The sequence below is a fragment of the Petaurus breviceps genome, unplaced genomic scaffold, assembly GCF_028583685.1.
Source record: "Petaurus breviceps papuanus isolate PSGF00001 unplaced genomic scaffold, PetGlider_PUasm1.0 175, whole genome shotgun sequence".
Classification (NCBI taxonomy): Eukaryota; Metazoa; Chordata; class Mammalia; order Diprotodontia; family Petauridae; genus Petaurus; species Petaurus breviceps.
Genome location: NW_027185764.1, coordinates 11,738,589 through 11,755,106, shown reverse-complemented (window position 1 = coordinate 11,755,106; position 16,518 = coordinate 11,738,589). Strand labels below are relative to the sequence as shown.

Below are 16,518 nucleotides of genomic sequence, written 5' to 3'. Positions count from 1 at the left end.
TTTTTTTTTTTTTTTTTTGCTTTTTGGAGGGCAGTTGGGGTTGTGACTTGCCCAAGGTCACATGGCTAGTTTTTGTGTTAAGTGTCTGAGGCCGGATTTGAACTCAGGTCCTCCTGACTCCAGGGCCAGTGCTCTCTCTATTCACTGCGCCTCCTAGCCGCCCCAAACAATCCTATTTCTTATTGTTCACTTACAACCCAAATAACCTCCATTTGAGTCACTGTCTGCTCCCCCCGCAAAAGTACTTATTATGTGCCCCTAGAGATGACATTTTTAACTTAAGAATTCTTTATCTAAACCATCTCTTCAAAAACCATAATTATAAGAAAACAATAATGATAATTATCATTATTATAGCTAGCATTTATATAATGCTTTTAGATTTGCAATGCACTTTACAAATATTATCCTCACAACAACCTTATTGCTATTGTTATAGAAAATCAGCATTTTTTATCTTTTGATACAGGTAAGGGAAATGATTTTAAGGTTCTAAACAATATTCTAGAACAGAGTTATGGTATGTGTTGCTGCTGTGGTTCCCAGTGCTTGAGTAGTGGTCCTCGCTTCCTTTAGTCATTCACATAGACAGATGGGAGAAGGTTAAAAATGTATTTAGGGAACAGAGTATGGTTAACACCTCCCTCATGGGAAGGGCTTATTTTGGATTCTGGGATGAGGCTAGAAGGCTATCCTTGGTGTCCCATGAGCGGTTTCAATTTCAAGCAGGCATTCAGCATACTACTAATCAGGGAGTGTGACAATGTAAGTGGCAGTTCTTCCATTCTCTCACAGTCTTTATTACTATGTCTCCAATAATTTATTTATAGCTTTATTACAATTGTCAATAATAATAATGATAGCACATTTGCTAGAACTTTATATTTTATGGAAAGCTGTTCTATAAAAGTTCTAAAACTCTTGCTTAGAATTCACTTTCATTTAACCAAATCTTACTCTTCCGTCAAGGTCTAGCTCTGTCCTATCTCCTTCACAAGATTCTACATGGCTACTTCAACCCCCATCTCCAAATTCTTTTTCCACTCATAGTCAGCTCTATAGAATATAGAGCTCTGGATTATTACTTTCTCTCATTTGTACATCTTTTCATCTACTTTGGAAAATAAATTCCTCAAACTTGTTTTGTATAGGTGGAAGAGAAGGGTATTTCAGGGTAGCATTTTAAAAAGCTTGGGTCCAGAAAGAGCTCTAGGCATCCTACTTAGAAATCTTCTCTCTTCCCACCTGTCCAAATCCCATCTGTCCTAAATGATCTCCCTCAAGTCCAACTGTTCTATCTCTTATGATACCCAACATAGTACTATGTACAGGGGAGATTCTAGATGTTAATTCTTTTTTTTTTTACTAAGTTCATGCACATTTATTCATTCAGTCAACAGATTGAACAGCTACTGTGTACAAGGTGTAGTCCCTAATATAATGAATGGATGAATGAATAAGTGAACAAACATCATTTAACTCAGTCAAGAAGTATTTCTTGAGTACTTTCACTATGTGAGGGACTAAGGGAAGAAAGAAACAAATTAAGGCATGATACTGTACATGTTAACTATGAAAACTTGCATGAGAGAAGTAGTGTTAAAGATATTATTTAAATTTATATGATCAAAAATAAGACGAGCCAGTCATGTAGTAAGAGTGAGAAAGAGCTGATAGAGAGCTAACATATTAGCACCTCAGAGAGATTAAATTAACAAAAGCATGTGTTGTGTAGATTCTATACAAAGGATTTGTGAGAAAATATGGAAGAGAATCACACAGGATCAGAATGCAAGGAGAGTTTGCAGTAGGATCCTGGAAGGAGAGCCTATCATTCACAGAGCTTTCAAACTACCAAAGTAATGGGATAATCCCTTTTGAACAGCTTTTCTAACAAAACATTAATATGTTTGTTAATCCAAATTGCTTCTATTCTTCCTTAGTGAGGACATTTTTCATTTGCCACTTTTTCTGCGTTTTTTAAAGAGTCATTTAAATGATCAAGCTTCCAAATTATGTGCATGATTATGCATCTCTGTCCAAGGACTTAGGTTTCCAAATATTACTTATTTCTTCATGGTGATGATAACTACATGGTAAGGGAAACTGGGATTATATACTGCAGTTGGTCAACTTCTTCAGGAAGTGAAAACATCTCTTATGCAGACACAGTGACCCAGAACATTGATTAGCTGCTAGTTTCTTCAGACTGATGTTCATGTTGTCAACAAGTTACATAGCTTAAGGGAAGTTCTTATTCAATATATATTTATCAGGGATATATATTTGTTCTTCATTTCTAATTTGGGTTCAGCTGTTACTACTTCAGTAATTTTAATTTTGTTATGTTGAAGATGAGACTGATTTGTATTGGAAAATAATAGAAAATGCAATACAGGAGAAGTAGAATAAATATTTTTATCCTAGCATTTTTTTTACCTTAGGCTTAATCAGAAATCTAAGTGAGATTAGGTTATTGAAGAGCTCAAATAGGAAGAAGAGTTCTTTTCTGATTTAAAAACAACTCATAATTAAAGAAAAAAAATATAGCTCAAGCTTAATTTTTTTATTATATTAAAGTCTCAGTCTATAATGGAATACCATGTAAGTAGTATATGTGGGTTAGAGGGTGTTATGTTTCTTAGGTAGCTCTAACTATGTAGCAGCTTAATAAATTTAAAAGGGTAATGAGTACATTTTTTAATTAAGGAATCAAGTGTAATTATGGCTTCTTGTTCTGACCTATGTGGGTCAACAATAATTGATGTCTGGGAGAGAATCAGAGACTGGTTAGTAGATGGAATGGATCATCCCAGATAACCCCTTCTACTCTCACTGCTGGGGACCATTTAGATAAGATGCAGCAGCCCAGAAAAGCCATATAACAGAGTCTTGCTCCCATATTTATAAAATGTAAAGGTTAAATACTAGACTTGGACTGGTTATGATTTTTGTCCTGGTTGTGATTTGGGGGCTCACAAGACCAGTGGCTAATGAAAAGGGTACAGTTGAGGTTTGCTACCCATTCCCTAGTATATCTGCAGGAAAGTCTTTCCTAAGAACAACATTTATTCTTAGAATTTATGCATTTTAATTGTATTTCAGTTTTATAGCATTTCTCATGGGTTTACTGTTTTAGTCAGCATCTTAACTATATTTTCTACTTGAATCCTTCCCCCCAAATCTCCATTATCCAAGAGAAAAAAAATCATCCAATGACAGCATAACCTCTCATCTGTCAATAAATCCAACAATTCTGTTACCTAAGAATAAATATGGTAATTTTGATGAGCAATTCTATATGGCTAGTGTCATGTTTTCTGCTCACCTGAGTATGAAAAATTTTGCATTAAATCATATCTTCCATTTTTTTTGCTGTGTGTATATGGTTTACTGCTGTTGTGTTATTAAAATATAGGCGTTAAAAATATTGCCTAGGTCATTAATTTAAAAAAATACTGTTGGAATATTGACTCTTTCCACATTAAATAACAGTAATGTTAAATGATTGGTTGCCTGCTTTAGGAAATTTAATGCCAGTTTTGTCTTATAATAACACACAAAAAAATTATTCAATTTATGAAAAAGGGCATTGCTTTTTGGACAAAGTATCATACATTTATGGGTACCATTTATTTCAGTGTGATGTATTAGTTTTATGTAAGTTAAGGTGCTAAATGAAATTCATTGCTTCTGATGTGTTTGTGTGTGTATATGTGTGTGTGTGTTTCTTTTCTTTCATTTTTTAAGTGAACTGCCTCATTCACCTCAAAACCTCCTGGCTAGCCTGAATTCTTCCCACAGTCGCACTGTGATGCTGTCCTGGGTTCGGCCCTTTGATGGAAACAGTCCTGTGCTTTATTACATTGTGGAGCTATCTGAGAACAGTAAGTAGAAGAAAAAATTACCATCTTGGAAAATTATCAGAATTCTTTTTGAACTTTTAAAATCCTTAACCTTTATCATAGATTGTAGACCCAGGAACAAGGGACAAGCTATTACTTTCCTTGAAGAATACTAAATTAAAAACTAGCTGTTGCTTAAGGAAAAGTAAAAAGAGACCACAGTACCTGTAAAAGGAAACAGGAAATACAGGAAGGGACAAATGTTGGAGAATGGACAGAGCTGAGGACCAGCAGGATTGCCATCTACCCAGTTCTGTTTTTCTTAAATAAAAATTCCTGGCATGGGTAAAAACCATGAAAAGAAAAAGAAAAAATAAATAACATCATGGCCCTCAGGCATGTCTCTGGATAATGAGAACTGTTGAGTTTTCCGGTACATATTCTGCTCCCCTTTAATGCCAGAAGAATTAGCAAGGAGACAAAGAGAACATTGCTAAAGGTTGAAACTATTCATTAAAATAACCCTCTTTTGGAGGTGTGGGGGGATTTTTGTGCATTTTATTTATCTATGCAATTCATGACTACAATTACCATGGATAAATTGAGAACTGACTATAACCTATTTGGAGAATTTGGCTGATGAATAGCTAGTTGATGGTACTAAATAATAATAATTATAATAATGATCATGATGATCTTCTAGGCTTCACTGAACTATTAAAAACAATAATAAGTAACAAAGTTCATATATATATAGCTCTTTGAAGCTTACAAAGTACTTTCCTTACAACAATCATAATAGATAGGGAATGCATGTATAATGACCCTCTTTTCACGTATAAGGACCCTGGATGGAACCCAGAGTGGTCAGGTGGCTTGCCCACCGTCAAACAGCTAATGAGCATAAAACTCAAGACTCAGACCCAGGCCGTCAAATTCCAGGCCTAATACTCTTTCCACAATATCACAATACTCAATCTGGATGTTTTCAGGATATAACCCTTTAAACAAAAATTCAGTGGCACTCTTACAATTAAATACATATTTTTACTTAAATGCTCAATAATAATAGAAGCAAATTGTTGTTATTCAATCATTTCAGTCATATCCAGCTCTTTGTGACCCTATTTTGGATTTTCTTGGCAAAGGTATTGAAGTGGTTTACCATTTCCTTCTCCATTTTACAGAAGAAGAAACTGAGGCAAAGAGGGTTAAGTGACTTGCCCAGAGTTAAACAGCTAGTGACTGAGATCAGTTTTGAAATCAGGAAGATGAGTCTTCCTGACTCTAGGCCCAGCACTGTATCCACTGCGTCACCTAGAGGCCTAGAACCAAATTACATAGGCCTATGTAAAAATCTTAGATTTTAAAATCGGTATTATTCCTAATCTAATAATATTACATTTACTTATCAAACTGTATATAATTGTTTGCTGTTGACAAGTATTTAATAATTGAAAATAATGTAAGATGGCATAGTTCACCTTATAAGTTACTTCATGACAACTTTCATTTTCCCTTTCCCTTTTACTCATATGTCAGTATTTGGAGTGGTAAGCTGGAAGCACATTATTGAAGACCTTACATTATGGCACCTCTCATTTTTACTTTATCCAGTAGTCAATAAAGAACCACTGAAGCTTGTTGAATACAGAAGTGTCATGATTAACAGCAATATTTTAGGAAGATTAATTGGGCAGTCGTGTAAAGGATGGCTTAGACAGAGAAACACTGTAATACCAGTTAAGCTGTGACAGAGGTGAGAAGAAATGAGGCCCTAAACTCACCCCCACTGAACTGAAGAGGGTGTAGGTAGGAGAGATGCTGTCAGGGGAGAATGAGCAAGATTCACAGACTGATTGGGTATCCTATCTGTGACACTAGTTATGTGACATTTGTAAAATGACTTAGATTGGCATGACAGTGAACTCAAACAATGTGCATAAAACTTCAAATGCTGTGCAAATATTTAAATGTGTCTTCTACATTATATCATCATCATCATCACTGTGTCTCAGAGTTTCTATGCCTATTTGGGAGGATAAAAGAGAGAAATTAGGAGGAAGAAAGACACATACTACACCAAGACCACATCAAGAAAACTAGAGATAATCATGTTTCTTCCTTAAAGATGTTGCTCAAGGACCATCTTCTACACAACCTTATCCCTCAACTACTATTGTTGTCCCTCTAAAACAAGAAGTTTTTAATCTCTTTGTGTGTGTGTGTGTGTGACATGGATCTGCCTGGCAGGATAGTGAATCCTAGGGGCCTCTTCCTAGAATAAAACTTTTAAATGAGTAAAATAAAATGCATAGGATTAAAAAGGAAACCAGTCATATTGAAGTGGAATCATCAAAATATTAAAAGCAAGTCAATGGATCCCAAGTTAGCAATGACTACTACAAAAAAACCTTGTATTTAGCATTTTTGTTCATATTTGAATTTATTAACTTTATATTTATGCCATATATGTTTTCCATGTGTACATTTCTTCCCCCATTAGATTGTTAGTTTATTGCCAATAGGAATTATTTCAGCTTCCATACTTGAATATTCTGCACTGATCATGGTATGTGGCATGTGATAAGAGAAGGGAAGAGAAAGAAATAAGCATCTAGATAGCAGAGTGACAAAAACTATGCCCAGAACATTACAAATATTATCTAAAAACCTAAAAAAACCCTAAGTGGCAGGTGATGTTATCTCCATTTTATAATTGAGGAAACTGAAGTAAACTGAGGTTAAATGACCTGCCCAAGATCACATAGCTAGTGAGTTCTGGAGGTCAGATTTGAATTCAGATCTTCCCAGCACCTAGCCAACTCTACAACTGAGATGCCTCAACAGACATAGGAGGGCCTTAATAGAATTGATTAATTGATACTTGAATTTCTTCCACATTTGGAATTTGATGCATGGACTAGTTTTTTATATGAATGTAAACTTTGGATTATTATTTTTTTAAAAAGTTATGGGAGGGGCATCTAGGTTGTGCAGTGCACCAGCCCTGGAGTCAGGAGGACCTGAGTTCAAATCTGGCCTCAGACACTTATCACTTACTAGATTTCTGACCTTGGGCAAGTCATTTAACCCCAATTGCTCTGCCTTCCCCCCTCTAAAAAGCCAAAAAGAAAGTTATGGGCAGGGGTCATCTTTATCAGCACTTTTGATTACTTGCTTTTTAAACATTGTATTTTTGAAGTTTAGTGTTTTTGCAATATCAAAGGTGTGAAGTTTAGTCTCATCTTCACTGAACTGTGGCTGAGGTGGACAGGAACATCTTACAGAACGTGGAGCACAAAGTAACTAAGGCAGTAGAAGATCCAGGAAAGATTAGAGAAAAAAGGGAAAGAGAGAAGAAACACTTATTAAGCACCTATTTTGTGCCAGGCACTGTGCTGAGCACTTTACAAATGATAAATAATTTGATTCACACCCCTGAGAGATAGGGACTATTATTTTCCCCATTTTATAGTTGAGGAAACTAAAGCAGTGACTTGCTCAGGGTCACAGAGATATCTGTGGTTATCTGAGGCTAGAACATTGAGTAGTCAAGCTTGTCTGAGACTAGAGTACACAAAGGGGACTTAAGAGAAAAAAGGCTGGAAAGAGGAAGAGTGACTATGACCTTTTCACTAAATAATAATAATAACAATAATGAAGTAGGAAGGAAAATTTCATCAAATTAGTCCATCTAGTCAATAAATATTTCTTGACTATCATTCACTAGTCAATTCACCTTTGATGTTGATTTTCCTTTGTAAAGAATAACAAATGACAATGCAACATAGAAAGTATGAAAGATTCAAAGCAAGGGTAATTAAATTTAATTCAACTCAATTTGACAAGGATATTTATTTTTTCCCACTTAGTAGTATTTTATTTTTTCAATTACATGTAAAGACAGTTTTCAACATTCACTTTTTTTGTGATTTGGAGTTCTAATTTTTTTCTCCCTCTTTTGGTCCCCTTCCCCTCCCCAGGATGGCATGCAATCTTATAAAAATAATACATGTGTAATCATATTAAACATATTTTGACATTAGTCATGTTGTGAAAGAAGAATGAGAACAAAAGGGAAAAACCATGAGAAAGACAAAACAAAAAAATAAAAGGGAGAGAGAGAAAATAGTGTGCTTTGATCTACATTCAGACTCCATAGTTCTTTCTCTGCATATGGATAGCATTTTTAATCATGAATCTTTTGGAATTATCTTAGATCCTTACTTTGCTGAGAAGAGCTAAATCTATCAAAGTTAGTCATTGTACTATGTTGCATTTACTGTGTACAGTGTTCTCCTGGTTCTGCCTACTTCACTCAGCATCAGTTCATATAAGTTTTTCCAGGTTTTTCTTATATCTGCCTGTTCATCATTTCTTATAAAACAATAGTATTCTATTATATTCACATACCACAGTTTGTTTAGTCATTCTTCAATTGATGGGCATCCTCTTAGTTTCCATTTCTTTGCACAACAAAAAGAGCTGCTATAAGTATTTTTGTACATGTGGATCCTTTTCCCTTTTTATGATCTCTTTGGGATACAGACCTAGTAGTATGCACATTTTTATTCTCTTTTGGACATAGTTCCAAATTGTTCTCCAGAATGGTTAAATCAATTCACAACTCCGCCAACAATGTATTAGTGTTCCAATTTTCCCACATCTTCTCCAACATTTATCATTTTCCTTATTTGTCTTGTTAGTCAATCTGTTATGTGTTAGGTGGTACTCAGATCTGTTTTAATTTGCATTTTTCTAATCAGTAATTATTTAGAGCATTTTTCATATGACTATAAATAGTTTTAATTTCTTCATCTGAAAACTGCCTGTTCATTTCCTTTGACCATTTTTCAATTGGGAAATGACTTTTGGCAGGAATTTTTAAAGCATTATAAAGAAATGAAAAAAAGCATTTATTTAGTACCTTCTGTGTCAATAACTTTGCAAATACCAAAGTAAGATATCCCTACAGTCAAAGACCTTGCATTCCTACAGGTGGAATGTATATATACATATAAGGAAGAGTTACATGACCTCTGGCCATGGTGCTGACAAAGATAAGTTAAGAGGCTTTGTAGTAGTTCAGGCATATCATGACCTGAACTAGGATGGTGAAAGTTGAAAGGAACAGATGTGAGAAACATGAGTCAGGAATGTGGACAGATGTGAAAAACATGAATGAAGAAATGGCAGAAGTTGGTGAGTGATTGGGTTTAGGAAAGGAGTCAAAATTTCCTGACATGCAATATGAGGGGTTTGGACTGACTGACTTCACAGGACCTTCCAGATCTGAAACATTGAAGTTCTGACTACAAAGTGTATCACCATCTTGAAGGGGATGTACTTGGGACCAGGAAAGATAGATAGGTTTAATTTTAAACATGATGAGTTTGAGATAATGTCCTGATATCCAAAAGGAAGTGTCCTTTCTACTTGAGTTCTCTAAATAGATTCTATGCTTTACATTCACTGGTTTTGTTTCCATAAATCTTTACTACAAAGCTGTATCTGGCATGTTTTTTGAATGTTATTGGTGTTTCGTGCAAGTTAAATCTGAAGAATCAGTGTAAATCTTTGTGGAAGAACAGATACAAATTTTTCTTCAGCTACTAGAATCCTAGAGCTTTTCTAATATGTCCTGCCTAGGCTGTGAATGATGCTGATATGTGATTTGTCTTGTTGGAACAGTTAGCCTTACATGACTTGGATTCACGATACAAAGTCTATGTTGCTTCTCATGGAACATTTTCAATTATTTCAACTTGTCTTTCCTTTTTTGGTGCAAAAAGTATCTTTTTACAATAGAGAATCTATTGGGAGTCTTATATATCCAATCCATGAATGCATTTGCTTTAAAAGATGTTTTTTATTGTCACACTATAATATGTTAAGCAACGTCATTCTTATTTGCTATTATATGCATAAAAGTTGATGGACTTTGTAGTGTTTTCCTTAACAAAGTGACAAAGAAACTGTTCTTTATGCTTCAAGAAGTTTTAATAGTGTCTTAAACTGTATATGTATGTATATGTTGTTATCAATGATCATAATTATCATGAAATATTTTGTTTCATTCCATTTTTCTTTGGATTTATGTAAATTGAATGTTGCTTTCAACAATATTTCTTCCACCTTACTTTATTCAGAATCCAGAATGAAAAAATGCCTAACAAAAGTGTCTAAGTCCCAGTGTTTGTCATTTTCCTTTTGCTGCCTAGATCAGAGCTAACTCACTGTGTTAACTATCTAATCCAATGTATTCAGTGCACCTATTTCTTTAATCTCTTAACTTTTTGTGTTTTTTGCTTTTATATTATTTCTATGTTTCTTTGTACTATTTTGTACTAATTCTTATCTTTGTATGCTCCCTCAAATCCTTTTGAGAAGTAGACATGGTATAAACCACAAATGAAATTTATAGATAGATAGAAAGAAGAATGAATCAAAAATGTCTGCTAAAGACAGATTATTGTATGTGTTTTAGCTCTAAGGGGAAGAGGATAAATGGAGTATTTAAGGAATTATTCCTGTTTTATCTAATCATACATAACATGGAATAATAAGGTAACAAATACACAAGCTTATTCATGTAGCCTGAACTCAGATATAAATTTCTTTCTTCCATTTTGGTGCACTTTAGCCAATAGCCTGCAAATAGGGAAGAACTTTCTCAAGGTGAGAGGTAGAAATTTTTTGTTGAACTAAAATCTGTTTTTTTAACTTGGAAAATAGCAGCTTACTTTCTATTTCCTATATCATTGGCAGTTTAGGAAGTTCTTTGACTGCTTTCTATCTCAGGCACAACAAAATCCCAGTGTCCTTTCAGACCTCTCTGCCTAGAAGACTTCATACTACCCTTCCAATATTGGATTGAGGTTGGTCCAGGTCAGGAGATTCCTTAGTTCTGATTACATGCATCCATTTCAGGCATGCTAAAAGCTACAAGCCATGTCCCTCTAGATGACTTCTTAGCCACTTCCTAATATTGTGGTTTGTTCTCTATTAACATTATAGCTACTTGCTCTGTAGTAAATTCCTCTTATACAGCTTCAAGTCCCAGGACTGTATAACCCGTAGCTTTAAAAAAGTAATTTCCTACTTGATACACTAGATTGTTCCACAGGGTTTTGGTGTACTGCTCTATGTATTGTGGGGAATAGAGTATATTCATTTCATGGGACTAACTTCTCTGTTAACCTATCAGTTAATAGCCAAATGGGTCCCATATAAACGCAGAGAAAAAACAGCTCTGTATTTGGACATGCCTATATTTGAAAGGTCAGGCTCTTTCTGCCCAAGTCTGAGTGATTCAGCTGACATACCACCAAAAGTTTAACTGCATAACATTTTAAAATACTTTTTTTATTTCTGTAATTATATGCAAATGTTCATATGAACTCTATAAATTGAGGGAATTTTATGTAGAGAAGTTCATATTGAACATTCTAACCAACCAACTATCATAACTTATTTAGAAGATCACAAAAATAATAGTCTGAGTTCCTAAGAAACAGGAAATAAATGATAAACAACTATTTTTAAGCTATTATGGCCATTTACAAAAAAGCAGCAAGGTCAGAGATTTTGAAAGATGAACAGTAATGCAAATGTGAAGTTTTCTCTGTACTGGCATGACTCTATCCCCATCTCCCCTCTTAAAGAGTACCTCCTATCCTTCAACTCCCCTTTTCTTCCATTTAGTTCATCTGGCAGGTCACTATAAGTCAGACGACTATCTGTGGGTGTACATATTTACAAACATATGGACCATCACATACTTTGATCAATTTGAATTATTATTTTGGATTATGGGTTACACTAGTTTGTTTATTATTTTTATCTGTATCTGTGATTTCATTAGTTTGGAGAATTATCAGTATTGAAGCTCTTGCTACTAATACAAATCAACAAATCATCTGAACTTATTTTAGGCAGTGGACTAGAACAATGAAAGGGTAAAGGACTTATTGTGGTAAAGTAGGCATTATGTGTCAGTGGCAAGATTTGAATACAGGTTTTCCTTATTCCAAGACCAGCCTTCTATCCATTCATTATACAAGGGATCCATCAATATGGGGTGCCCAAAAGTCTCAGTGCAGTTTTAAACTTTAGTATTATTATTTTTATAGTATTCTTAATATCATTAGCATATTAATGTTATTTATATTGTTATTGATATTGTTTGTACAGTATTATTTAAAGCTAATCTATATGAAGTAATTAGAAAATAATTAGTAGTCTGTGTCTGGGCTTCCTTGACCATGTTCTGAGAGAGGAACATCTTAATTTCTGGACTTTTCATGTGGATAAGTGCCAGTCAGATGGTAATTTTATACTGTTTCCATTTAACTAATCCATCTCTTTTACTTAAAATGTCAATAAGACCATGAAGACATTCTGTAAATACCCCTCTGGACCTAACTATGTCTTTCATTATAAATCAACTCAAGAGGTTTGACCTAACAATTCACACAAGAAAAACCAAGCACACAAACAGTGTCTCTTGTTTAAACTATGATATGCAGTTGGAAGGCTAACCAGTTAAACTCATGGCCTATACCAGAGATAAAGGAAAGGAACACAGACAGAGGGCTTGATTACTTTTTGGAAAAGGTACTAATCTTTCAGTAATCCTAAGCCACTCTCTGATCCAAAACCTGGTTCTAGCACCAATATTCTCCCATTGATGGAATGAGTATGAATATACAACACCTCTGTCTCCAGGTAACTGAATTTGTGAATGACCCAAATGGCAATGGAGGAGACCTATGGGACATAAGCCAGCAGCATGTTACCAATGATAAATAAGGGATGTGAAAGAGAAATCAGTTAGCTGAAAAAAAAATGCAAATCATCCTTTCAAATCAACCCCATGCATATTGTTAGAGAAACCATTCTCCAACCCATAATTTGATCCCTTTCCTTCAAAATTGGTATTGGTCAATGGAACTAACTAAATGAAAGTCAGTCATAAATACACTAAGTATCCTGAAAGGATCAATACTGATGCCTTTAATGTAGCACTGCTCTCCCATAGTAGCAATATTTTGTTACAGAAAAAAGCACCAGGTCTACAAAATGTGTCTGGTTTCTAATTTGCCAGATCTTTAGTTATCCTTAGTTTACCCATAGGGGCCAGGATGATTTTGAAGGGCCACATACTCTAGAGCAGGCAGTGACCAAGGGTATGATAATCAATCTACAAGCCTTTGTTGGGTGTTCATTAACTGCCATGCTCCTGGAAATCAAAAACTGTTTTTATTTCTGCCTTTGTCCCTTCAGTGACTAATATTCTACTTGGCACATAGTAGGCATTTAACAAATACTTGTTGAATTAACTGAACCACTAACATCTCTGTAGCACTTGAAGGTGTACAAAGCATTTTCCTCACAACCATCCTCTTCTGTTAGAGTGTAAGCTCCATGGAGGCAGGAACAATATGTTATTCATACTTTATCATTCCCCTGACACCTTGCATTACAGTGCTGTAAACACCAACAATACTTAATAAATTTTTGAATTCTAAATGAATGTATGTATTATTAGACACATTTTAATAACCAGAAAATTGAGGGTCATGGGAGTGAAATTAATCGCTCATAGGCCCACAGCTACTAAATATGAGAGTTGGCACCTGAACCCATGCCGTCTGTCTCAGAGTCCCATTTTTCCCCCTACATAACACTGACATTTAAAGTATTTGCTAGAGAGCAATAACCAGCAGCACTTGCATATCCAATAACTTCTTGAAATCTGTGTTGGAATATGAATATGAGCAGTTATTTTCCACTTAACCTCAGGTAGTAGCTGGCATCTTTGTCTTAAATGCACATCCTTAAAATATTTGCATTTTAATGTTTTGTTTACACCCTAAATAGCTTGAACTTTGCTTAGAAAACTAAACCTGAATGTGGGGTAGTTGAGAAAATTTTTAAAAAAATTGCCCAGTTTATATGTATCCTCATTTGTACTAGTAGATTACCATTATAGGCTTGACCCTAGCAGATATCTCCAATCTAGAGGACACACAGGGAATCCCATTTGGGGGCAGTGGCCAGTCAAATCATTTCCATCTGCATCACATTGAGTGCTGCTGGACCAAGTGGACATCAAGTAGTTTACCATGAGCCTAACCCAAGTTCCCCTGACAATGAGAAGCCTGGCACTAGAAATAACAAGTGTAATGTTGCCTTAAATTCACATACATCCCTAAACCAACTGCAGCTACAGAAATAAGCTCACGTTCTTCTAGATGAAGCCAAGATTCTGTATATTGCCAAACATACTTTTGGCAGAGTGGTATTCAAATTGGATATTAACATATTCAAATTGGAACCAGATTTATGACTCCATTGATCTCACAACTAATTTGAAAGGCTTTTCCCATTTTGCGAAGAACTGGCTTGCCTATATTACAATTACATTCTGCATGTTTTGTGGTCACAATTTACCTTATCCACTCATCTTATAAACATTTGTAATTGGTCATAAGGTGAATATGGAAGAAAGCACGTGTGTAGACATGACCAACTTATGAATGTTTATTAAATAAAATATTATCATTTTATATGGAATATAGCAAATGACTCTACATTTACTAAGGTATTTTAAAGTACATCCACATTGTAGTCACTGGTAGGGGTATTCATTTCCTTAAATGGTATTTCTATAGATCCAGTATATATTGCCCTACTGGGTAATTGCATCTTCTTCCACTTCACCATTGCATATGAATGCATGCTTCTTTTAACACTAGGAATTAAATACTAGGCAACTTCAGTGCATAGGTGAAAAGAACAAAACCAGTGTTCTTTTATACAAATTTCTTTTGTCTACATAAATCAAAATTCTTTCATCAATTACTTGGTTCAGATTGCCTAACACACAGACACATACACACACACACACACACACACATTATTTCTTACCTGATTACTCTCCAGGACTTCATCAAGGTCTCTAGCAACTCATCTTCCTTTAAATCAGCTCTGAAACTAACACCTTTTCAGTACCCTGAACCTGTGATTATTTTTCTTCCCTCTGATTGGATACAGGGGAGGATGGACATTGGTGAAGTCCTCCCAGACCATTCATTTAAGTAAGGTGCTCATGGCAGCCATCTCATTGTTTCCCAAGACTTCATCAGGTGCCCACACTAAACACCTTTCCTCTTCCTACATTTTGTGTTGCCTTCCCCATTAGATTGGGAACTCCTTGAGGACAGAAACTGGTTTTTTATGTTTTTTTTTATTTCTTTTTATCACCAGTGCTTAGCACACTACCTAGCACATATAGGTAATTAATAAATGTTTATTGATTGAATGACACACATTTTCTCACTTGTTCACTCAAATAATATTATCCTCTTTTGATGGCATGAACTTCCTTCAGCATTGTGGAAAGAGTCCTGGATTTGAAATCAGAGTATTTGAAAGTACATTCCAAATATGCTAAGTTATTGTGGGACCCTTCAGCTACTCTCTTAGCCTCCCTGAGTTTCAGTTTTCTTATCTATAAACTGAAGAGTGACTGAGATAAATTAACTTCAAGTTTCCTTTCAACTCTTTTTTCCCCCATTTAATAGTATTTTTTTGCAGTTACACATAAAGATAGTTTTCAACATTCATCTTTGTAAGATTTTAAGTTCCAAATTTTTCTTTACCTCCCTTCCTCTTCCCTCCCCAAAACAGTGAGCAATCTGTTATAGGTTATACATGTTAAACATATTTCCACATTAGTCATGTCATGTCATGTCATGAAAGAAGAATCAGAACAAAAGGGAAAAACCACAAGAAAGAAAAAAACAAAAAAGTGAAAGTAGTATGCTACACTCTGCATGCAGACTCCATAGTTATTTCTCTCATTGCGGATAGCATTTGCCATAATGAGTCTTTTGAAATTTTCTTGGTTCATCATATTTCCGAGAAGAACTAAGAATGTAATAGTTGATCATCACACAATGTTACTCTTACTGTGTACAACGTTCTTCTAGTTCTGCTCACTTCACTCAGCATCAGTTCACATAAGTCTTTCCAGGTTTTTTTTTAGTTTGCCTGCTCATCATTTCTTAAAGAATATTAGTATTCCATTATGTTCATATATCGCAACTTGTTCAGCCATTTCCCAATTGATGGGCATCCATCAATTTCCAATTCTTTGCCACCACAAAAAGAACTCATATAAACATTTTTGTACATATGAGCTCATTTCCCTTTTTTATGATCTACTATTGGTATTACTGGATCAAAAGGGTATTCATGGTTTTATAGCCCTTTGGGTATCATTCAGAATTGTTATCTAGAAGGGGTGCATTAGTTTACAATTCCACCAACAATGCATTATTTTCTCAGTTTTCCCACATCTTATCCAACATTTATCATTTTTCTTTTCTGTCATATTAGCCAATCTTCTAGGTGTGACATTGTACTTCAGAATTATTTTAAATTGCATTTCTCTAATCAATAGTGATTCAGAACATTTTTCATATGACTATAGATAACTTTATTTTTTTTATCTGAAAACTTCCTGTTCATATTCTTTGACTATTTATCAATTGGCAAATGATTTCTATTCTTATAAATTTGACTCCTTCCTTTATATATTTTAGAAATGAAGCATTTATCAGAGATCTTGGCTATAAAAATTGTTTCCCAGATTTCTGCTTTC

General features: G+C 34.8%; 1 protein-coding gene across 1 annotated transcript in view; it reads left to right on the top strand.

Moving 5' to 3' along the window:
* Positions 1–16,518, top strand: part of SDK1 (sidekick cell adhesion molecule 1) — a 1,154,843-nt gene that overhangs the window by 826,998 nt on the left and 311,327 nt on the right. Inside the window, exon 17 of the mRNA XM_069084769.1 lies at positions 3,751–3,887. Coding sequence (XP_068940870.1) covers positions 3,751–3,887 — 137 coding nt within the window. The remainder of the gene's footprint in view (positions 1–3,750; positions 3,888–16,518) is intronic.